The sequence below is a fragment of the Podarcis melisellensis genome (genome assembly GCF_964234715.1).
Source record: "Podarcis melisellensis genome assembly, chromosome: 10".
Lineage (NCBI taxonomy): Eukaryota > Metazoa > Chordata > Lepidosauria > Squamata > Lacertidae > Podarcis > Podarcis melisellensis.
Window position 1 is genome coordinate 4,935,601 of NC_138542.1, and position 25,362 is coordinate 4,960,962.

Sequence of the window (25,362 nt, forward strand, 5' to 3'; positions counted from 1 at the left end):
GCTTGCCTGTAGCAGGCGTACCAACCGTCTTAGGGACTCCTAAGTGTAGGGTTTGTGTAGGGTTTACTCCATGGCCTTTTCTTTTCCCAAAGATTTCCTCAAGGCAGCAGAGAGATAGGGATGGGGTATATTCACAATGAGGGGAACTCATGATGTGAACGTTCTGAATTCAAAAAGTCGGACCCATACCCCTCTGAACAGAAATATGCAGTTCAGACATTCTTAAAGAAGGCTGTGCTGTATTCTGTTCATCTTCTTTTGCTGTCCTTAGATTCTGGGTGACAACATACACCATCAGCAGAAAATGTACCCCTAGAGGCCCAGAAATACATTCTAGCCTTGGAATGTAAATGTTGTTGGCACTGTGGTCCCTGAAAATTATAGGTACAAAATAGCTTTAAGTAGTGCGTGTTGTTTTACTATAAGTGTGCAATCTTCCTGTTTAAAAGACTGTGGAAAGCAAATCCTGTTGCAACTTGCACGCATCGATATTCAGTTCAATCACCTAATGGATTGAGGAACAAATTTATGGAACATTCTGTATCAGGCATTGCCCCATCTACCCACGCAGTGATTCTTGGAAAGAGCATGTTGCATTGCCCCAGATGCTGATCACTATTAACATTTCCTTCAAAATGGAAACTTTGCACTGTTTGCCACCCATTGTGATGGCCTGGGACCCGGGCTCAGACTCAGAGCCAGAGGAGTCTCAGTCTGCACTGGATCCTTTGCCTCAGGCGGCAGCTGAACCTAGTCTGGGGCCTGATTCTGAAGAGCCCCAGTCTGCACAGGTTCCCATGCAATGAACACCAGCTGGGCCGAGTCAGGGGCCTGAGCCAGCCCTGGCTCCACATGCGGGGATTACTTCATTGCCTCCAGTTGGGCAATCACTTACACCTGCTCCACTACCGGTTGGGTCAGGAGAGGCTGAGGTGGCCTCTGGGTCTAGTAACCCACCGACATCTCCCAAGCTGCAGAGACTCAGGTCTGAGAGAAGGAGAGACCTAGAAGACACAAGATCTACCCACCCGGGAAGAATTGCAGATGAAGCTGATGGACTACATGGAACTGGCAGAAATGACTGGCAGAATCCGAGACCAGGGAGAAGAGTCGGCGGAAGAAGATTGGAAGAAATTTAAAGATTATCTACAGAAATATTGTAAAGTTAATGAATGTTAGAAAGATGTTGGAATGAAGTTATATGGCTTTAGCAGAAATGTTATAAAGAATTAAATGCAAATAGATTGTTAATGGATTAAAGGGAAAAATAAGGTTAGAATGTGTTGAGATAAATTATAGAACAGAAAATTAAGGAAGATGGAAAGGATTTGCTGAAACAGTTAATTGAAGTGGAATACAAAAAAGGGAGGTGCGAGGAGGTCGCTGAAACAAGTAAACGAAAGATAAGATGTTGAAAGTATTGGATGGTGTTTTTTTCTTAATTGTTTTTGTTTTGTTTTGTTATGTATATGTAGTGTTTTTGCTTTTGTATTGCATTGTTTTGTTTTGTTTAATTCTTTTTCTTTTTTTGTAACCTTTAAACTCTTAATAAATATTATTTTTAAAAGAGAGAGAGAAGGAGAGACCTGAGTACTCACAGGGGGAGTGCTCGTCTTCAGGCGAGACAGGGGGTGAGTCACTGGGGGATCAGGACCAGCTGTTACCCTGACAGAGATAAAAGGCTGCTGGACCCTGCCCCAGGTTGCGGGAGCAGCGTTGCTGTTTGCCAGAACCTGCCTGTGAACCTGTGCCTGACCTTGCCTGGTTTTCTGCCTCGTGTCCTGCCTTGGCCCTATCAGACTGACTCCTCATGGAACCCTTGGATTCGGGACCGGACCTGGACCGTGTTGCTTGGGTTAACCCCGGGCCTGGCGCACCCATTAGCTTTTCCTGTGTACCTTATGTAGTTGCAGCCTTAGGGCTTAGCTAGAAATGAGGAGAATCATTTGCACTGGGAGGAATACTCCAGATTTTCACCGAAATTAGCAGGACAGAGTGCACGCCCCTCTGTCTACTCTGAAATAAATCCTTTAGAATTCAATGGGACTTATTCCCAAGTTGGATTGCAATCTTCACCCTTTACCTCCAACAGCTCAGGTAGAAAACAGAGGGCCAGATCCTTACTTCTCTCACTGACAAGCACCAACTTTGGCGGGTGGGTGGGACAACCCACCTGGCAGTCATCTGACATAAAGGCATCAGGTAAAGGTAAATGGTAAAGGGACCCCTGACCATTAGGTCCAGTCGTGACCGACTCTGGGGTTGCAGCACTCATCTCGCTTTATTGGCCAAGGGAGCCAGCGTACAGCTTCCAGGTCATGTGGCCAGCATGACTAAGCCGCTTCTGGCGAACCAGAGCAGTGCATGGAAACGCCGTTTACCTTCCCGCCGGAGCGGTACCTGTTTATCTACTTGCACTTCATGCTTTCGAACTGCTAGGTTGGCAGGAGCTGGGACCGAGCAACGGGAGCTCGCCCCATCACGGGGATTTGAACCGCTGACCTTCTGATCGGCAAGTCCTAGGCTCTGTGGTTTAACCCACAGCGCCACCCGTCTCCCAAGGCATCAGGTAATTGACAGCAATTCCCAAACGCCTGGCACCCAGCACTGCTCAAAGGCTGTGCAAGCCCTGTGCTCAGTGCTTGGGAAGGGCAGAACTTTGCACGAGCGTTCCCTACCTTGACGTGCTCTGCACCTGATACCAGGTGGCTCAAATGAAAAGACACGGCAGACCAAATGGTGTGGAGGTTTTCCACATTCCAAGTTCGATATAGTTGTGTGGGTTGCCTGTTGTTCTTGTTTCAAAAAACAATATGAACATTTTGATTGAATGCAGAAGCACTTTGCTCAGATAATATTTGTATTGCAAAATGAATATATGTCAGTGATCCGGCTGCATACAGTGTGTCAGTTTCCGCAGCAATTATCTGCAGGTGTTTATCCTGCCATCTAGTGCACAACAGCAGTATTTTGTATCAGATCTTCAGATCATTTAATGACAGATTTAAGTTATACAGTACAATTAAGTTGGGATTGGTGCACTTGTGTAACAGACCAACTAATTAAATGAAACATGGATGAATGTGGTAAGAAAATCGCTGGGAAAGTGGGAATGATGGTGAGGCTGTATAACTGCAGTACAAACAAATCAGGATGAAGGCTGACTAAACTTGAAAGAGCTCTGGCTTTGTTTTTCAGGGAGATCAGGACTGTCTCTAATTCTTTTTTTTTTAAAAAAAGACTATTCTTTTAAGCAAGGCCACAGTAAAAATAGGAAGCTGCTTTAAACTGAGGTTTAAGTAAAGTCATCCAGGACTGTGGAGGATGCTTCGCAAATTTAATCTTTGTGAATTCTCATCCAGATTGATGGGCAAAGGTAGGGTTGCCATACGCCTGGAATTTCCTGGACACAGCTGGGATTCAATCGTCGGAAACAATGTCTGGCCGTAAAATGCTCAAATGTTCGGGTTTTCACTTTTTGGAATATGTGTCCGGATTTTCACTTATTGAAGGAGGGCAACCCTGGACAAATGTGCATACCAGAACTTTGTTACATACTGTTCCAACCCAGTTCTTGACCCAAATGAGCTCTCAAAATGCATTTGAAAATGTGTATTTTGAGAGAAAGCAACATAGAAAAACACAGTGTTGGGGGCTTCCAACACTTGGAGCTCGTGGGCACATTTGCAAACCAGAGAGCATGTTGTGGGCATCGTGCTCACTCTGCAACCACACATTCCCACTCTCTCGCCTCTCCCAAAATTAGGCTTGAAGAAAGCTGAGGTTCTAATGCTGTTGGGCCAAATCTGCCATGTAGGGCTCCTGAAAAGAATGTGGCGAAGGCAGGAGACCAGGGGAGTGACCCAGGAGAGGGGACCAGTCGTGCCACCCACAAGGCAGGAGCCAGAGGAGGAGGGAGAGTCAGGGCAGTCGAAGGCAGAGGAAGGCGTGCAGGATGTAGCTGAGGAAGAAGGGGCAGTTCAGGCAATGGATGGGTCAGTAGATCACCCACCTTCCCCCACCCCACAGTCTCCTGGAACCAGGAGGGGCATGAAAAAGGCTGAGCAGCAATGACTTCCATGCAGGAAACGTCTCAGGTGGTGGGAAAGGAGCCCATCAGAGAAGGGTATATAAGCCAAAGGAGCAGAGGGGCCCCACTGTTGCTGCAACTGCTCCATAAGGCCCAGACCGGTGGACCACTGTCTACAGGCGAGAAGCAGGCATGTGTCGTGTGAATCTGGAGCACCACGGAAGCTGCTGCAAAGGTTTCTCTTGCTAATAGACAGTAAAATATCAGGCGTGTGCGTCTTCTTTATCTGGGATGGGCCGTGACATGCCATCTCACAGACACTCTATCCTACATGATGACATCCCAGGATCTCCAGGCCCATCCTGTCATTTCAGTTTGCTTAAATTGAAGCCATGGAAAGATTTTCCAGTGTTCTGCTTTCAGTGAAAACCACTGAGTTCGCACCTGTGGCTCAAAATGGCTTTTGGTGCACCAGCCACCACATGGAAGAGAATGGAGCCATCATTTCAAAATGCCATTTGTTGTGTAGGATTTGGGGGGGGGCAGGGTTGTATGGTGTTTTAGATTTGCATGTTTCAAAGATGATAAATGTTGTTGTTTTTCAAATGGTATCCAGATAATACACCGGCATTTCTGATAAGGCACCTTGTCTGCAAAAAACCCCCAGAAACATTTGTTCCCAAAGTTTGACATGTGAAATGACAGGGTGACTGAGAGTAGCGGGGGGGGGGGGGAGAGAGAGAGAGAGAGAGAGAGAGAGAGAGAGAGAGCTCTTTTGTGACTGACAGGTTTAACTTCTAATCAGAGGAAATAATTTTACCAAGGCTCTTCAACTGCAGAAGTTTGGGGCATGGTGGTTGAAGCAATGTATCACTTTGGACTCAGCTAGATTGATAAAGAAAAAGCATTTTATGTGCGATATAACACTGAGACACCAGGTGGTGCTGTGGAGTCCCATCTTTCCCTACTGGATTTCCCTGTGTGAGTTTACAACACGTTTAACTGAATTGCTTCTTTGACGTGGTCTAAATCCAGCCTTGTTCTTGTCTGTTTTGTGCTCTTTGCTAGTTCTGCTCATGGTTTGGGTAGCACTGGGCTTTCCAGTCCTCCTGCCTGGGTGCCACAGGCTCACATTTCTGCTCCTGTCAAATCTGCAATTTAGTTTATGTGATTTTTGGTGCCAGCTGAGCAGAACACAGTCCTGAAGCTGTTTTGTTCCACTCATCCTAACTCTCTGGTCCCTGCACTCCTCTTTCTGAAATATTGCAGGTTACTCTTCCGGCGCATCTCTTCATTGAATGCCATGTTCATCACAGAAAACCTTTTGCTCTCCCAAAAACACAGGGAAAGAAGTGATACCCCCAAAATCCACTTTAAAGCACCCACCACAGCTCCCTTTCATCTCTTTGGTAGGATTTTTTTTTTTACATAGGGGCACTTCTTGGATGTATATTACTATACAATTGCTAACAAACAATAGGGAAGATTAAGTGAGTCATTTTTTAACCATCTCCAAACTGTAAAGGCCGTGTGAGAAAAATCGCTACAGTTATCTTTCTGAAATTTGACAGGATCCATCTCCTCCAAAGAGGCAAATTTCATTAGTCTTTGCCAAAAATGAAAGAATAATAAATAATAAAAGTAGAGACAATTCATGGAACAAAAAACCCTGGACCTAATTCACAGACATTTGGATGGATGGAAAGGCTACTGTGCCTGCAAAGTCTACCTAACACTCTAAAAGGGGGGAGGGGTATAGTTCTTTCTAGATTTCCCTTTAGTGCATTGGGAAGTCACCAAACTTTGCTTTTCGAAACTAGGATTTGGGCGTGGAGTGAAACCAAACCAGGCAGCTTCTGAAGCACCAGACCAAATTGGCTGTTTTCTGAAGAATTGAGGTCCAAACCAAATCTTGTGGTCCGTTTGTAATTTTGAAAAATAAATGAAGCCCCCAGATATGCTTATCACTGCATTGGGCTTTCAAACAATGCAAATAAGGATGCAAAACCTCAGTGGCGTAGGATGACTGGAAGCAAGGCAGGCAAGGCATGGGCAATTGCCACTCACAGAGCAGGCTGCTTGTATGCTGCTGGGGTTCCAGGTCTCCATTCCTGTGCAAAGGCCCAGCTCCTGCTCTTGTTGTGCACTGAATATTGCCTTCCATTGACAGCAGTGGCCAAGAGGGTCACTCTGATTCTAAACCTCTCCTGCCTTGTGGGACACGTTCAGGAGAAGAAAAGGCTAAGGAGTAAACCCTACACAAATGCAAGACGCATTGTATGCCTCCTTCTGGCAACTCCTGCAGCCAAGCTGGTGCCAAACGGATTGCTCTGCTTTCCTTTGGACCACTTCAGTGAGGCAAGAGGGGGGTCATGTCGTCTGGGCAGCCCAGGACCTCCATACATACTGCCCAGGCTTATGCCCCAGGGAGGTCACTTCAGTGCTACTGACCCAGTGGTTTGACCTCACCCCAGAGGCACACTCTTCTTGAGACAGTGGAATGCCAACAACGTCAAGTATAGGTGTTGGACCAATGACGTTGTCACTTTCCCACATGAATACCACCCTTTCTCCTTCTGGATGAGATTTGCAAGAGAAGCAACTGCCTCATTCGCCACATGCATGCAGAGCAGCATGAGAAGGAAGAGTTTTGGGGGAAGACAGAGCTCCCACCCTGTTGTTACGTAGCCTTCTGCCATAGCTGTGAAGTTTAATGAACTGGCCTCATTGCACAGGGAGACACCAATGGAGTTGGTGCTGACAGAGAGTGCTATTCCCCCCTCAATAGCAAAGGACACAACCAGACAAACAGACACTCCAATCACTTTAAAGGTCCCACTGACTTCCGTGGTCTGACAGTTGTTGTTGTCATTAGTGAACCATCCAAGTATGTATATGACATTAAATTCCCCAAAACACAAATCCCTGCCTCAAAGAGCTTACAATAAAGAACCAGTATGGTGCAGTAGCTCTAGCGTTCGACTTCGGTGGGGGTGGCCCAGATTCAAATCTCAGCTCAGTTATGAATTGCATTGGGGCGATTTTCAGCCAGATATTATTCCTGCTCAGTCAAACCTACCTCACGGGGTTGTTGTGAAGAGTACATTTGGAAAAGGTAAGCCTTCTGTGTCATGGAATAAAAACACAGCTGAATAAAAAGCAAACAATGTGGGGGTTATGAAGCCAAAAAGGGGGGGGGGGTAAGGATAAAAAGGCATGGAGGTGAACACTACATGTAAGTTTTTTTTAAAACTTCTGTGTTTTAATGTTATAAGCTGCCCTGGGACCATAAGGTGATGGGTAGATAAATCAGCAGCAACAGCAGCATCTGACATGGTCCCTGATTTTCTCATTCTATTAAGCATGTGCCTAACTGTTTTGCTCAATGGGAATAAAACATACTGCTTTACTTTGGTTGCACCACATATCCCCCCTCCCCTATGAAATTGCTCTGCACTGCAAGCACCGCTGGTGTCACACAAACACAGAGTCGTTGCATTCATTGCTGTGCTTTTTACACATGCTTTTCCAAAGGTAAAGCAGCACTGTGGTACATTTACATGTCTGACATCATAGCAAGCTGACTTCATGGGCATCTACAAAATCCCTTCTGTCCTGTCCTCTGAGACATGTGACAGACCAGAAGCCGCTCTTTGGAGTGAAGGCAGCCAACAGAAAGAAGGCTGACTAGGAAATAACTAAGCTCCATTGTAAGACTTCTGCACTAGGCTCCTTGTGATTAGACATCGCCAGCTTGCTTGGACAATAAGCTAATAATTTAGCTCCACAGTTATGGGCAGTGGAGTCAGCTCTGAGTCTAAAGAATCAGCCAAAAGGTCACGGGAACTTGAAAAAAGACTCCAAGAAGATGCCGTGAGAGATGCCAGGACAGTCAAGTTGCTCTTGTTGGGTAAATATGTGTCATTTCATTCATGAAACGGCTAAATTAACCTTTGCATGAATGGGAGAAGTTGTTTGATAGTCAGAAGTGTTCTGAGCTCTCACTTTGGGCATTCCACTTATTTTAATCATGAAATCGAATGATAGAGACTGATAGGAACTGGAAATGAGTGGTTTTTGTTTTCAGATATTTGCTGCAAGTCACAAGACACTCATCAGCCTGGAGATGATCCAGACACTCAGACCAACAATGGAGATATTTGTGTGGCCGCAGCCTTCACAGGTGCGCTCCCTTGTTGGATCTGCATGCGCAGAATGGATATGGATGCACAATCCATATCAGCGAATGTGACACTGGGGGTGGCATTCAACTAGGTTTTACTCAGAGTACACCCACTGAGTTTTACTGCCCTTAACTTAGTCATGTGCCGACTTAGGGTGAAACTGAGTTGAATAGCATCCTTGGCAATGCACATGGAAGATGTCTATTTAAAAAAACAAAAAAAAAGCTTGTGGTATAAATGTGCATTTCCTCCTGCATCGCAATGGGCCGAGCACATGACAGTGCATGGATGATTCTGGGACAGGGCCATAGAGTTCAGTTCCGGAGAACATTCAGTGTGGACGGCCCCTGTAGCCTTGATATGCTATAAATCAGGAAAAGAATGTGCACACAGGAAAAGAAACATGTTTCAATAAATCTAAAGAGACTTGCTTGCAGATCATGTTAGCCAAATTGTGACTGATGATTTATATGGTTTCCTGGGATATGAAAATGTGAATTTGTGAATAGAACAAATTGTGAACAGTATACTGTCTGGATAATTATCTGATAGTAAAACTGTCTGCTTTTGGGGAAAATATATAGCATATCACCTAAAATACATTCTAAAAAGTTAAAAGCTAGCACTTGTAAATGTTTTTAATGGTTTCTCTGATTAATAATAATTTTAAAAAACACCAGATGCTACTGGTTAGTTTTATAGTTTTATAAAGCTGTTACAGCTTGTTGAATGAAACACTTAACAGATGATATAGTGAGGGGAAATGCACATTCTGCCTGCAGCTTAAAAAATCTTCAGCTCAAAATATTTTGCTCAAAAGCTGCTAACTGCAATCCTGAAAATCTTTATAGGCATGTTCAGCCAGGAAGCATTCAGGCTGGAGCTCCATGGAAATGAATGGGAGTGCCACATGTGGATCACAGTAGTGTTTGTTGATGTTTCAGTAACTTCAGCTGATCTTGGGTCTTTTTTTAGAAAAAAAAATATTTTTGGCTGCATTTCGCTTTGATTATCTTATTGCTATTTCTTCTTAGTGAGTGCATATTTCCAAGCGAGGGTTAGGTACTTTTATGCCCATATACTAAGGATGCAGCACTAAGGATGTGTGGAAACCGTGTTGTAAATTTCACTAGTCTTAGACCTTTTGCTTCTTTAGAATTCCCAATCAGATTTGCCTTGAAATGTTTGCTTTATGTGAACCTTGATGGGATGGGAGAGGGGTGCATTCTGTGCCACAGAAAAATGGGTTTGTTGGGCTATTGAAACTTTTCTTGCGTCCTGTGAAATTTCTTCCATTTTTTGCCAGAGTAAGAACCTCCAGATTTAGGGGTAACTCTGGGACACTTTGTAGATGGTAATTATATTTCCTTTAGACAGTTTGTGGTTGCTTCTGATTTTTTTCTCCTGTATTTTTTTACTTTGTGGTGGGTGGACACCAAAGAATTCATACTCAGTTTTCAATATTGCTTGCTAGGAATGATCTCAAAGCCAATTTATTCTGCAATAGTTTCACAAGGATTATCCTGAGCTTAATGCAGAAGGATGATTATCACACTCCCATGTCTTATTTTACCACCGTATTAAGGACCAGATGTCAGTATTGTTCCTGTAGCAGCAATAAAGCACCAGGGAGAAAAGATCAATGACTATTGATAAGAATCCTGGTATATGTAAGGAAAACAGTACACTGTTTATATTGCTTCTAGTTCTGAATTTATGAAAGGGGTCATTTGTAGCTGTATTAATTTCTGTCATTAGCATTTTTAATTTTTAATTTTACTTCAAATAGGTTGGGTTTTTTTAAAATTTAGGGAGTCTAATTCACCAGCAATCCATTGTCTATGGAAGACATGACTCTGAGGATGGAGTCACACTCCAGGGATTTGAATAGAATTATCACAGCTACCACATGGGAGCTTGACATTTGATGTTTCTTTCAGGCGGCTCACACAGACCCTTTTCATCACACACCAAAATGACACCTGTCAATGGAAAGGGGAATTTGCCTGTTTAATATTTATTGCCATAAAAAAAGTAGAGTGATTCCATCCTGAACTTCTGGAGCAAAAGATAAGGAGGAACTATACAGCTGTCATTTTATGGTTCCCTAAATTTTAGAAGAAGAAGAAGAGTTTGGATTTGATATCCCGCCTTTCACTCCTTTTAAGGAGTCTCAAAGCGGCTAACATTCTCCTTTCCCTTCCTCCCCCACAACAAACACTCTGTGAGGTGAGTGGGGCTGAGAGACTTCACAGAAGTGTGACTGGCCCAAGGTCACCCAGCAGCTGCAGGTGGAGGAGCGGAGACTCAAACCCGGTTCCCCAGATTATGAGACTACCACTCTTAACCACTACACCACACTGGCTCTCCTTTTACAGGGCAGACAGCTGCTTCCTTATCACAACCTGAAGTTTGGTTGACAGGTGCAGCAGAATCAGGTGGTAGAATCCAGACTCTACAATTCCAGGTTGCAACATCATTTTTTAACCCTCCTACAAAATGGGATTTGTTTGTTTTCTAATCCCTACAGCTAAAACAGGGGTAGAGAACCACATTCTCTCACAGAGAACTCTTGGGAGCCACTTTCCCAAGGTGGACAGAGACCAAGGCAAAAGTGGGCAGAGTGCCAGAGGTGACTCTTCCCCTTGCACTCTAGGCAACATTCCACCCACACTAAGCTGTGGCCTTCCCCACTGCGCACTGAGAATTTCCCACTGTTTAGTTGCTGCTTTTATTTCAGTTCTTTCAGCTCATTTATAACTTTCTCAATTTAATTCAAGGATGTACATGTGTGCATCAACTGAGCTCTGCAAAATTAAAATTGTAATAAAGGTAATTGTACATATGGCTATAACAAGATTCTTCTTCTGTGGTGGTTTGACAAATGTGGAGTGCATCGGCACACCAGAAGTGCACAAAAAGTAGCTGGACACGAGCATAATCATTCACTCTGTTCTTCTTCGGAGGGACTGCTCTGCAGTCTCCTGCCTTGAGGTAAGGTGTGTGTCCAGCTGGGAAACAACCTTCCCAGTAATTGCTCCAATGCTGTAGAAATCCATTTCCTGGGAATCCCACTGATCTCCATTACTTCCTGTTCAGTACTGCAGATGGTACCCAGCAGCTGGCAGGAGACAAAATGTCCTCTTCTATTGGCCATTGGGAATTCAAATTTTTTTGCGTCCCTGAATTTGACCAAGCATAGGCAGGCCTGGAGATGGGCTTCCGGAGAGTGGACCTGATTGGTCCAGAGTCAGAGTCTTCACTCAGGTCTGCTTAAATTCAACTAAAATTTGGCTTAAATTCAACCTGCCTCCTCTCCTCAGTGCCACAGTTGTCATGTGATCTCCCACCCACACCCTTCCCTCTTTGCTTGTAATGTACCCTCTCATCAAAGGGTGGTCTTTTGCTACAACCTTGCTATTCTTCAGCTGCCATATTTCAGGGCCAGGGAGGATTTCCCCCCCACAGACTTATTGGCTCGTTCTGCAGGTTTTGTCTCCTTCATTGCAATTGTCACAACTTTGGCAGGGTAGGCATTGAGTATGATCCTTAGCCAAGGAAGGAGCGGAGCTTGTATGCCTCTGCCACCCCTCCGGGTTGTAGGGTATCCTGCTAAAGGAATCCTAGGGGAGGTACATCTGTCCAAATGCCCAGGCGAGGCTGAGGCCCATAGCATTTGCTAGCGAGGTGATGCAGTCAAGGTTGCACCTACCTGATGTATGTCATAGGCTAACCCCAAGAAATCTTCTGGCAGGTGGGCTGGGTGATATGGGAGATACCCAGTTCCTAAGCCAAACAAACCTCCATCTGTAATTGTTAAAACTGTAGCCTGATTTGAACCAAAACAAGTGTCCGTGTGTCCTTTATTGCTGCAGACACAGCATTCGATGCCCTTTGGGGCTCATGGCACCTGTGCACGCAATCTCAAAGCACATTCAAGAGCTTCGACACACAACCTGGGAATTACCAACATAAGACTTACTGTAGTTTAGCGTTGCCATTCAGATGCCCAGGAAGGGGCTTCATTTGCTTGCAATTTTTGCTGTGATTCTTCAGCCTTCCCTGTACTTTGCATGTATACGATGCTCATGTGCTCTTTCTGCTCCACAGTAAAAACATTGTGCCTAATGGCATTTGTGTTTATTCAGAAATGCATTTGGGAAATAGCAGGGAGCAATTCTGAATTTGCAAGTCCCAGATGCAAAACTTTTGTTGACAAAGTTGTCATTATTTATACAAACTTGGCAGGCAGGAACTTTGCATAATCATGGAACCTGCTGCTTGTGGATGGAACCTCTCTTTCTTACATCGTGGGTTTTAAGGATCACTTTCCATATATTTGGTCATTTGTCATGATTCATTTGCTTGAGTTAGGGCAAGCTACATATTACACGCAAATTCATATCATGAAGCTCAGCCTTTTAAAATGAATGAATAAATAAAAGGTAACCTCAGCAGCCTCATATTTGGAGTGAAGCCATTTTTCTACTCAGTGCCTCCCTTTCACCCCTCAAGCTGCTCTCACCATCACCGCCACCGGATCAGAAATATGCTCACTCCTGTAAACACATGCCTGGAACTCATGGCGAGGAAATAAAGCTGGAGAGGTGGAATGGGCTGGCAGGGAAAGGGTTAAGCATCACTTGACTTCCCCCCAGCTCAAAATCTCAGCCTCCAAAAGGTTTCTCATTTAAAAAGAAATAATACGGTTTCTTTGTTACATACATTTTTGTAACATGGATCATTTGTCCCTTTATCACTCACAGTTGACTGTTGCTAACTTGCTGAAATCTGTTTTCAACAATATTTTTTGAGACTGTTCCATTCTAACTAATGAGGATGCAGGGCTGAAAACGTTTTGGAGGTCATCCGCCCCAGTCTCCTTTCCCTACGACTTTAAACTAAGTGGGTCCTGAGACTGGGTCCGTTCCACTAAGAGTGAGGTCTCACATACATGCTGCAGTCCTTGAGTGATGGCTTGCTGTGTTTGAAAGACGCAGTGTGGATGAACACCACCTACAGAACTCCCATATTGCATCTCATTCGGTCATTTCCGGTGGAGGCAATTCTGCCAGAAATTAATAAGTGATGAAACACTGGATTGTATCTGACTAACATACTCAGAGTAAACCCAATGAAATCAATGGACTTAATTTTGTCATGACTAACAACCCATAAAGTACAGTACATGTATGTGCAGGTGAGCCCTAAGTTTGTGCTTGTAAGTGAATACACTGGCAGCATCAATTTCTTGGTGCTTTACAGAGTGCCATAAACTGAGATCTATCAGCGAGGGATTGAGAGTGAATGGTCATCAATAAGCAGATGACACCCCGCTCCATCTCTCTGTTCCATCTGAATTGAAGGAGGTGGCTAAGCTCTTAAACCATTTCTAAGATGTGGTGATGAGCTGGACTTGGGCCAATAAACTGAAATGGAATCCTAAAAGACAGAAGTGTATAGTTTTCTAGTCCAGGAGGTGGGGAGACAGCCTGTTCTGGAGTAGGATTGCACTTCCCTGAAGGAGCAGGTCAGTAGCTTGGGGATAGCCTTGGTGACTGGGAGTGTCTTTTTCCAGCTCTGGTTGGTTTGCCAGCTGTGGTCCCTTTTGAACAGAAATGACTTGGCAGCTGTACTCCATGCTTTGGTAGCTTCCAGATTGACTGGCATTCCACCTAGATGTCCTCTGCTTCCAAATTTAAAAATTACATGGCTGCCAGTTCATTTCTGGGCCCTAGTCAAGGTGCTAAGGGTAGTGTTTAAAGCCCTAAACCATTTAGGCCCCAATATCTGAAAGACCATCTCCTACAGTTTAATATCAGCAGAAGAGGTCCTCCTGGCAGCCCCACTGTCTTATAAACTTTGGTGGGGTGACCTGGGAAAGGGCATTCTTTGGGGCAACCCCTAAGTTGTGGAACTAGTTTTCCTCAAATGCTGAAGATGCACCTCTTTATCCTGACTTTTGAAACTTGAGATGTCTCCCAGGGAGACCATCTAAACAGGAAATAATAGGGGAGACAATGTACTGTAGTACTGGAAGGTACTGTCATGGTACCCTCCAGATGTTGTTGGACTACAACTCCCATCTTCCCTCACCATTGGCCATCGTGGTTGGAGCTGATGGGGCTTGAAGTTCATCAATATCTGGAGGGCGTTTTTCAGACTACCCTGACATTCCTAAACTAGAACAGAAGGAATTGCCTCTTTTCCACTGCAGTTCTGTGAGTAGGTCAAGAGATCTCTTAATACATATGCGAAATAAAAATGTGCTCAAGATTTTGCATTAATGTCAGATTTATTTATTTTTTTAAAGAAAGAAATCTGTACTTAAAATAAAACCCTTAAACCTGGATTGCCACATATGTCTAAAGACTTGGAGAGTCTATGGTGGAAAATGTTTAGATGTGATTATCTGAGATCTCTGGCTCATAATATGTGACAATTTAGGTTGAACAAAATGAGAAATCGTTGCCGTGCTTTTTGATTCTTCAGCTCCACAAAACTGCCCTTGCAATGGTTTCTCTGCCCAATCATTTTCTGTTTTGACTGCTTATGGCTGTCTTTTCAGCTACTGCAACATATATATATATGTATTTAACAAGCACTAATACTAAAGTGGGGTGGGGTGGGGGGGGGACATCGGTCTGACAGTGCAGTGAAAGTCTTTCCATTTGATCCTTATCTACATCCACCCCCACAGTCATATCAGAAGAAATCCAGGGAGTAGTAAAATAAAGACGCTTAGATTTCTGGTCCAGCAGGTCTGCCCTTTCCCCATACATTCGCCCTGTAAGATCAAACACTTTTATTTGATGCTTATCAGAGCTTGATATGCTCACAGTGGCTTCAATAAACTGAGTACTTTTGTTTGGAGTAGCTAAATGTGTTGTAGCTACAAATCAGCATGTTTCTAGAGGCAACCCATACTCCTCTAGGGTTTGCTAAATACCCTGGTCCATAAACAAATGTCCCCAAACCATGGCTAGCGCAAGTTGCCCATTTGGCTAAAGCACATGCACTAGCCTTTGTTGGACCAACATGTGCTGGTGAAACAGAATGCCTCTTTTCCAAGTAGAAGTGTTTTTTATTTAAAAAAAACAAGCAAACAAACCCACCACTTTTGCATATTTTTATGTGCTTTTTCCCCTCCATCACTTACTTTCTTTGTCTCGTTTTCCCACTTGGCTCCTTTTTAACAACATTAAATGTGACCAATATGTGCATGTTCTTTGTCCGCAGGAGCTGGAGAATCAGGGAAGAGCACTATTGTGAAACAAATGAAGTAGGTGCATCGATATTCATGTCACATTGGGTAGCACAAAGTGCTGCATGAGGAACAGTGCCAAAGGGCGTGAGGTGGGGGAGCGATCAAACAAATCAAGCTTGACAATCTAATCCTAACAGATACTGTACATGAGGATGTAAAAAAAGCAATCCTTTATACCTCATTTACTAACCTGATGTTTTACCCAATATATCAATATGTGCTTGGCCTCTTCCATCTGAAGCCAAGGATACCAGTTTAAAGACAGAGGGACAGCTAAGATAGGTATTAGGGTGGAGGGGAGAGATCACACACACACACACACACACACACCACACCCTTTCCTAAAAGCTTTGCAGTTATTTTCCTGCCATTGAAAGTCATATTCACTGCTCAATGTATTTATCAACAAAAACAAATATGCCTTTTTCTTACATTGGCAGGACTTTCCGATGTGTTCAATGGCATATTAGTTCACATCTGAACATTGTAATGCTTGTTCTCATTAAAGCACATGGAAATGTGCATATGAGTACATCCTTCCCTTGGATCATTTTTTTAAAGGAGTGGCACAAGGCCAGGAAGTGTGCAGTTAGCAGCAGTGGCGGAGCTTCATGTTCTGGCACCGGGGGGGGGGCGGAGAGCAGGCGGGGGCGGGGCTGGTGCGCATCCTGGGGCCGTGGCATGCCGCCTGTGGGGGCGTGGCACCCAGCGCAGGCAGGGGGCAGCCACGGTGGCACCCCACTGGGATCGCGCTGCCAGGGGAGGTGCGCTCCCCTGCACTCCTCTTCCTCCACCAGTGGGTATCAGGGCTGGGGCTGGATGATGTGGTTCTGCTCAGCACTTTTCTTCTAGGGAAAAAGGTGCCAGTACTGCATACCCCTGAGTACCTCCAGAAAGCAAGCCCTGGTCCTGCTGACTTTAAGCATGGGCAGGGCTCGTGTTCCTTTCCAGTGACAAGTGTGCCAGATGTCATTGCTTAGAGCAGGGGTAGCCAATGCGGTGCCCTCCAGATGTTGATCGAATACAACTTGCATCTGCCACAGCCAGCATGAGCAATGGTTGGAGATGGTGAGATTTGTAGGCCAACAACATCTGGAAGGCTATTCCTTAGATAATGGGATATTCAAATCTGATTATGCAGCCATGTCTATGACTGCCAGTCTCTCCCCAGTTCCAGTTCTCAGAATCCTGCCCTCTCACCCTCTTCTTTTAGATTATTGTGAGATTTGTCTCCTTCTTTGCTTCCTAGGATCATCCATAAAGATGGCTATACAGATCAGGAATGCAGAGAGTATAGATCTGTGGTTTACAGCAATATGCTACAATCCATTCTGGCCATTGTCAAGGCAATGTCCACATTAGGAATTGAATATGGGAACTCAGAAAGCAAAGTGAGTATAATGTCTCTCTCAACTAGTATTATTTTGTCTCTGAACACAGGACACCAGTTTTGAATTCTCAAATCAGAACCTCAAGATGCTCTAACATGGGAAGATTGCAGCCTTGCTCTCCTCCTGCACAAACTTTTCTTTTTTCTTTTCTTTTCATTTTTTGGTCTTTCACAGCAGTCCCATAATTCAGTTCACCTCTGGGAAGCGGAGCTGCCATTCTGTTGAATAAGGTCCGTTTCAGTTTATTGGCCCTCATCCAGCCATTCAAGCACATTCTCCCATCCACAAGCTTGCCTGAGACATTCTGCCCAGACAGTAACAGCCTCAGGGTCACCAAGTGACCATTGCTCTGAAAAAACATTAATTCTCATATATATATATTTCTGTATATGAGAGCAAAGGATCTCGTAGTTCTTGTGCAGACCTTTATTCTTATGCAATATACAAGGGTTAGGGTTAGACATGGGCAGACATGACCCAACTCCTTCAAATGAAAATGAGAAGAAGTTGTGGCTTTGAACAGACCTCATATTATTGCAGCAGAGATAAGACATCAGTGAGAGATTTCCTTATCCTTTTGAAAACTGTTTTGAACATACCGTATTTTTTGCTCTATAAGACTCACTTTTTCCCTCCTAAAAAGTAAGGGGGAATGTGTGTGCCTCTTATGGAGCGAATGCAGGCTGTGCAGCTATCCCAGAAGCCAGAACAGCAAGAGGGATTGCTGCTTTCACTGCACAGCGATCCCTCTTGCTGTTCTGGCTTCTGAGATTCAGAATATTTTTTTTCTTGTTTTCCTCCTCCAAAAACTAGGTGTGTCTTGTGGTCTGGTGCATCTTATAGAGCAAAAAATGCGGTAATTTCAATTATTCACATTCGGCTATGGCTGTCAGTTTAATCTGAAAGACCCGTAAACCATTCAGATAATGAGTCAAAGCTGTACAAAAAAAATGCTAAGAAAGGATTGTTGCTTGCAGTCACAAGGTGACAGAGTACTTTTAGTGACCTCATAGATTTAGATGTAGAACTGTTAAGGGTGGCATTAAGCAAACCTGGTAATTGCCATGACCTTTCTTCAAAACAACTGAGGAACAGAGGTTCACAGCAGTCATGAATAAGGCTGACAAGATGTTGTGTTGACTGCCAGCTTGGATGGCTTTAAAAGAGAATTAGACAAATCCTTGGAGGTCTGGACTACCAGTGACTACAAGGCCTGACAACTATACTCTGCCTTCACTGATGGTGGCAGCATCCTCTGAACACCAGCCGCCTGGAATCACAAGTGGGGGGAGCTTGCAGGCTTCTCATGGGCTGCTGTGAGAACAGGATTCTGAACTAAATGGACCTTTGGCACAATCCAGCTGGGCTGTTATTTTCTTATAAGTTTATATATGCCAAGACAGGCACCAGGGTGGGCTATGGCCCAGAGCCATATATAGACCACTGTTTTTCTGTGACCCCTTATTTATCCTCCCTGCTGCTCTTCTGAACCTGAGAAGACCAACAGAAGCAAGAGGTAGTGCTGTGTCCCGGAAGAACAACAAAACCACAAGGATATCTTATTATCTCTAAAGATAAAAAAGGAAAAAATGAGCTTCTGCATTTGAAATTCCCTGATGAAGAACCTGATAAATGTGTTGGATGTTTAACTTTTCTCCATGCCCTTTTGCTCCCTGCTTCCCTCTCCCCACATCCCCATATTCCTAATATGGCAGATCATTTTTCATTACTTAAAAAATAAAGTATCAGCCCCAATGGTCAAGCCTGATTCACAGAAATCTCGTTTCAGGAAGATGAAAGGCAGCTTTTGGCAATTGCAGATTCCATGGAAGATGGCGCCATGTCTTCTGAACTGGCTGGGATCATCAAACGTTTGTGGAAGGATTCAGGGATTCAGGCCTGCTTTGAAAGAGCATCAGAGTACCAACTCAATGACTCAGCTGCCTAGTAAGGGACCAGTTTACAACTGAATTCTGTAATCCTAAACCGTGTGTGTGTGTGTGTTTAATGCCTGTTGCTTTTCACAATGATATGCTTAGAAGTTACGTAATTGATTCCGCCTTCAGGGTGCTGGCTCTGTATTTATGGTATTAAGCAATTGTTATGATGCTATTAAACTAGCATAAGCACAACAGAATTACACTATTAATTATCCTCTTCTCCAGTAGAGCCTTGTAAACCACCCTCCAAACATCCCAGTTTTCAGTTATCAACCGCACTCTTCTTTCCTTCAACAACTCCTCCTCTTTCTTCATCTTCCTCACATTGTATGTGCCTGTGGCAGGCAGCTAAAGATGACACCTAGCGCAGGAATCACAAATCAAATTGTACCTATACCTCTCCCTCCCTCCCTCCTTCTCTCTCTCTCTCTCTCCCCCTCCCTCCCTCCCTCCCTGCCTCCCTCCCTCCCTCTCTCTGTGTGTGTTACTGAATACATGTATCTCTGTATCTTTGAGACCAATTCCATTATGGTTAATGCTACTATTTTGCAGGTCAATTTTTATTGCTTATGGCCAAAGGCCTTTACAGTTGCAAACATTCAAACAGGCCGAAAGGCATACAGCACGAACCAATGCTGAAATACCAATGTTGTGAATAGAATGCAAATTGCATGAGAAGACTTCTGCTCACACGGTGGGGCTTCACTTTGCTCCTCCCCCTTGCAGCCCCCTGCATGTTTCCCAAAATCTTCTCCAGAGAATCCCCCAACTCTCCACACTTGGGAGTGCACAGGGGACGGCAGAGGGAAGGAGAGGAAGGTAGAGTCTTGTTGCCTGGACAGAAGTCTATTCTCCTTGGGAATGACCAGGTTTGATACAAGCCAGTGAATACTGAACACAGTAAATAAACTGCAGAATCGAATTAAATAATAAGAAGGAGGAGGCAATGTGAGAAGGGATATGAAAAACAAAGAATAAAAAGCAGTAAAAAAATAATATTTTTGACATGACTTTGCAACTGATTGTTAAACCTTTCTGAGAGATGTAGCTCTGAGGGGAAGAGAAGTCTCCTAACAACTCTCAGGCCCATTAACAAACCAAATTGCCCAGGATGCTTTGGGGGAAGCTATCGCCATTTAAATGGTATGGCACTGTTTTAAATGGAGAGTGCAGATGGGCCAGTAACTCAGAAACAGATCGGATTTTTTTTAATGCACAGATGCAAGATGGATCCTGGGACTATTACACACCCCAGGCATGAATGTGTATTTTCTATATGTGACTTCCCTCAAAACTTTTGTCATGTAGAACCATCCAGTTGGATGCAGATTTGGTTTCTTCTTTCAGCTTGTGCCCTATTTATGGCTGGATTGTATTGGCCTACCCTTATCCCCCAGGCCATGGCACTGGACTTCCAGACACTGCCCCAACCTCACCTCCTCATGCAAAAGAGTGCCCCTGTTTCCACCTTGCAGGAAGATGGAGCTGCAATGCTTTATCTCTCTCTCTCTTTCTGATTCTGTAGCTATCTCAATGATCTGGAGAGGATAACAGCTCCTGGCTATGTCCCAAATGAGCAAGATGTCCTTCGCTCACGAGTAAAGACAACAGGAATTATTGAGACACAGTTTTCATTCAAAGATTTGCACTTTAGGTATGAAAGCTGTTCTTCCGTGTTTCTTCCTAAGTATGACAGATATGCACGTGGTTTGAGATTAGAGGCCAAAGCAGTCTACCTGATTCAGGCTGCTGGATTTCTGACATTTTAAACAGCTTAAAGGGCAGTTGGAGGCTTTGGTATGGCTATGGTCACAGCCAGCAATCTGAGCCTCCCCACACCCAATGTTCTACCAGGAAATCTTGCAGTTTCCCCAGCTGTATTCATTTTGTAAATGCTCTCTCTCTATTCCACCTATGGAAACTTTACAGCTGTACACAGTCAGCTTCAGTGATGTTGGCAGAAAAAAAAATAGTAATAGAATTAAAATTGTGGGTTCCGGCACATGGGCTACTGAATTCGGAAAGTCTCTGAATCTCCGGCTGTTCTCTTCTCAGCTGCTTTACATATTATGGTTGAGTTGCGCAGATTACTTTACATCGGGCCAGTCATGTGGATCAGTTCAAGATGCAGATAGGTGATTTTCCTCCAAACTGCTGGAGGATTTAGCTGGTAGGATTTGATGTAACATGGTGGAAACTGCCCAATTCATGAACAAAGATGCTGCACATAAACAGCTCACATGCAGAGCAGTCTCAGTTAGCTTATTTGTGGTAGCGAACAATTTAAAAGCCCGTGCTCAGGAGAAACTCAAACCATTATTGGAACTGCAGGCTTCCTGCTGCCTGCCATACCCTTGCAGCTAGCTCATTTCGTCCTAGTCTTACCTCTGTACTTGTCCATAACTTGCAACTGTTCATGTACACCTGTGCAGCCTGGTGTCATGTGCAAATCCACTCCCTCCCATCCCCTCTGATTTTTGCCTGGTAAGCTCTATGGAGCAAACTGTTTTGCCTGCTGTATCCATCACGCTGTGTGAGAGGCATGTTGGATTTCATGCTGAACATATCATTTCCAATTCTAATATTTGAAAAGTGGTTCTTGTTGGAGGTGGAAGCAAATAAATATTTGTGAAATGCTTTGCATGCTATTTACAAATCTAGGCAAGCAAATAGCAAAGAAACAACAAACTGCCATGCAAGAGGCATGGATTGGTTTGACAAAAGCTCTGCATTTGACTTTCCATAGCACTTCACATAGATGATTTGTGATCAGGAGTCCCATATTGGAGATAGAAGGATTTCTTGGCTCACTGTGTACAGTGGTACCTCGGGTTAAGAACTTAATTCGTTCTGGAGGTCCATTCTTAACCTGAAACTGTTCTTAACCTGAGGTACCACTTTAGCTAATGGGGCCTCCCGTTGCTGCCGCGCCGCCAGAGCACGATTTCTGTTCTCGTCCTGAAGCAAAGTTCTTAACCCAAGGTACTATTTCTTGGCTGGTGGAGTCTGTAACCTGAAGTGTCTGTAACCTGAAGCATCTGTAACCTGAGGTACCACTGTATACAATACTTCTCATGCAGACACCACACAGCAAATCTCTGAGACTTGTAGTGATGAAAGAATCCTGACACACACACACACACACACACACACATGCCCAACATAACTAGTGTCAGAGATGTAGTGAATGGACGTACATGTTTATCTTTTGTTTCATTTCCTAGGATGTTTGATGTGGGAGGACAAAGATCAGAGAGGAAAAAGTGGATTCATTGCTTTGAAGGAGTTACTTGCATAATATTCTGTGCAGCTTTAAGTGCTTATGACATGGTCCTGGTGGAAGATGAAGAAGTGGTGAGTCAGAACAGCAAATGTGGGGGGCAGGGGGGGGCAAGGGATTTGCAATTTGAGGAAAGCATTTAAGGTAACCTTGCATGGTTCCTTAAGAACATTATTCACATTCCCTACTCTGATAACCCTAACCCACTGAATTCCTATTTCTTTAATTTAAAAAGAACATTGGACTTTGCATGTCACCAGGTAATGGGGCGTAATAGCCACATTTCCCTGCCTTTTACAGAACCGAATGCATGAGAGTCTCCACCTGTTCAACAGCATCTGTAACCACAAGTACTTTGCAACCACTTCTATTGTGCTCTTCCTAAATAAGAAGGATCTCTTCCAAGAAAAAATATTGAAAGTTCATCTCAGTGTCTGCTTTCCAGAATATGATGGTAAGTTTAGAACCTGTGGCCCTCCAGATGTTGTTGAACTCTCATCAGTCCCAGCCAGCAGGGCCAAGAATCGGGGATGATGGGAGTTATAGTCCAGCAACATCTGGAGGGTCACAGGTGAGCCAGTGCTGGCTTACACACCCCACTTCTTTGGTTTCTGAAGATTGCTCATGAGGAACATAGTCCCCATATTGAAATGATTTTCCACCGCTGAATTAAGATACATGTTCTTGAGACCGCTTTCTTAAGCCCTTGGTAAAGGTAAAGGGACCCCTGACCATTAGGTCCAGTCATGGCCGACTCTAGGGTTGCAGCGCTCATCTCGCTTAATTGGCCAAGGGAGCCGGCGTACAGCTTCCGGGTCATGTGGCCAGCATGACTAAGCCACTTCTGGTGAACCAGAGCAGCGCACGGAAACGCCATTTACTTTCCCGCCGGAGCGGTACCTATTTATCTACTTGCACTTTGACATGCTTTCGAACTGCTAGGTTGGCAGGAGCAGGGACCGAGCAACGGGAGCTCACCCCGTCGCAGGGATTTCAACCGCCGACCTACTGATCGGCAAGTCCTAGGCTCTGTGGTTTAACCCACAGCACCAAAAGACTAGGCTGTGTCCAGCTTAGTGAGTCCAGATGTGTGGTCCATCTCTGGACGCAGTTGTGCATTTTCATGACTCCCATAAGGATAACGATTAAAAGAATGCAATGGGATAGTTTTGGGAAAGGGAAATAATTTTTTAATCTTACTCATGGTTCATTACTTTTCTATATGAATGAAAAAGGGATTCCTTGCATGCAGTAAATGAGAATTGTAGAGACAGTTACATGTGCACTGAAGATTTCATGCACGCCATACTTTTTGTTTGGGGAGGAGGGCAGAGGTCAGTGGAGGCCGAACCCGACAGATTGTGTGCCAAGAGAAGGGAAAGCGCTATTTCTAACAAATTAATTAGTATGGCATTTTACTGACAGTTCCTTCTGTCTTCCTCTGACTAGGATCAAACACATTTGAAGATGCAGGAAATTACATCAAGAACCAATTCTTAGATCTGAATTTAAGAAAAGAGGACAAGGAGATCTACTCCCACATGACCTGTGCCACCGATACGCAGAATGTTAAGTTTGTGTTTGATGCTGTGACAGATATAATCATCAAAGAGAACCTGAAGGACTGTGGGCTCTTTTAGCTCTTCACCCTGGGCCACCTTCATCCTGCTGTTTCTCTCTTTCTGGTTAAGGATGCCATACATTCCTGAAAGTAAGCTTTCATTGCAACCTCTTGGGCTTACTTTTGAGTAGGGATGGATGGATCAGTCTGCTACTAGTTTGTGTCAGTTCCCTGTGTGTGTTCATAAGTCTCTTTTATCCCATTTCTCAAAAAATGTGATTTTTTTAAAAAAAGTGAAAGTTCAAAAATATGTATTTGAACAAGATACATATTTAAATACACCATCTATCTCAAATGCACACCTTTCTAATCACATATAATCCTAAAATATGCTCTTTGAGCATTTTTCAGCTGACCTAGCAAAACTCAGAGAACTGAGAAATCTGAAGGATATTTACATTGTGATCTATGGATTAATCTGGAAGGTAGGTTGATTTGCTTAAATATGTGAGCTAGAATTTTTTTCTTCCATCCCTAAAAGGTAATGGTAAAGGTACCCCTGACCATTAGGTCCAGTTGCGGACGACTCTAGGGTTGCACGCTCATCCTGCTCTATAGGCCACAGGAGCCGGCGTTTGTCCGTAGACAGTCATGTGGCCAGCATGACTAAGTCGCTTCTGGCAAACCAGAGCAGCACACGGAAACACCATTTACCTTCCTGCCGGAGTGGTACCTATTTCTCTACTTGCACTTTGAGGTGCTTTCGAACTGCTAGGTTGGCAGGAGCTGGGACCGAGCAACTGGAGCTCACCCTGTCGCGGGGATTCAAACCACTGACCTTCTGATCGGCAAGCCCTAGGCTCTGTGGTTTAGACCACAGTGCCACCCGCGTCCCACTTCCTCCATCCCTACTTTGAAGTAAACATGCATTGGTCTGAGCTGCTAAAGCAAAAAGAGAGAAGTAGACACAATATTGTAAATACTAGTCCCTTTTGACTTGCTAAAATGTTTGTGTCAAATCACAATTTAACACAGCCAAATTGGGTAGAGTAACTGCATTGCAGGCACAATGTTCTCCCTCCCTTCTAATTTAATTATCTACAATTCTTTTGATCTTACTGAGAATTTTTGTTTGCCTGTACCCTACTGCAATCTGAAATTCTAAACTTTTCCATTGGCAAATTTGCTTACAGTGCCACAAATCTCTATCTAAAATGTTGACACGGAGTTGTGATTGGCATTGCTTCATGGGTGTCGATTAACTGGTTCTACAAGCTTCATGATAAGTTGTGGGGAAGCAAAATATATAAAGAACACAATTCTGCCAAAGTTAAGCACTGTTAAGTTAAGCTGATCACAGTGGAAGACAATGAAGCCCGTGGATTAACTGGTGAAATCCATTGGATCATGTTGACTGGATCATGTCCGACTTTTTTCCTTGCAGATGCTGAAATAAAAATGCCCTTGCTATCACATCAGCGGGATTAATAGAAAAATGATAAATAAAAGAAATTCTTACTGTTTGTGATAGCATCCTCTGGATAAGAGGGCAGCTGTCTTCTCCCCCTAACCCCTCCCCCCCCAAATCTTAAGTGGCAAGTCTTCTGACACATTTGTCTATCTGTTGGGTTAAATTTCATAGTATGGTCTCTCTTAATAGAAAACCAAAGCAGTTTTTGTCAATAAAATGTATGCAAATGTTGCTATAT

General features: G+C 44.0%; 1 protein-coding gene across 11 annotated transcripts in view; it reads left to right on the forward strand.

Moving 5' to 3' along the window:
* LOC309379024 (guanine nucleotide-binding protein G(t) subunit alpha-3) overlaps positions 1-25,362 on the forward strand; it is a 657,481-nt gene that overhangs the window by 30,217 nt on the left and 601,902 nt on the right. For 4 of the 11 annotated variants that reach the window (XM_081927857.1, XM_081927855.1, XM_081927856.1 and 1 more), the window contains 7 exons: positions 15,454-15,496; positions 16,731-16,872; positions 18,662-18,819; positions 20,338-20,466; positions 22,037-22,166; positions 22,393-22,546; positions 23,542-25,210. In XM_081927857.1, the coding sequence (XP_081783983.1) occupies positions 15,492-15,496; positions 16,731-16,872; positions 18,662-18,819; positions 20,338-20,466; positions 22,037-22,166; positions 22,393-22,546; positions 23,542-23,732 (909 nt within the window). In that variant the 5' untranslated portion in view covers positions 15,454-15,491 and the 3' untranslated portion in view covers positions 23,733-25,210. Of the gene's footprint in view, positions 1-1,577; positions 1,632-7,701; positions 7,941-15,453; positions 15,497-16,730; positions 16,873-18,661; positions 18,820-20,337; positions 20,467-22,036; positions 22,167-22,392; positions 22,547-23,541; positions 25,211-25,362 lie in introns of those variants that run through there. The other 7 variants (XR_014172311.1, XR_014172312.1, XR_014172313.1 and 4 more) reach the window with 4 other exon arrangements.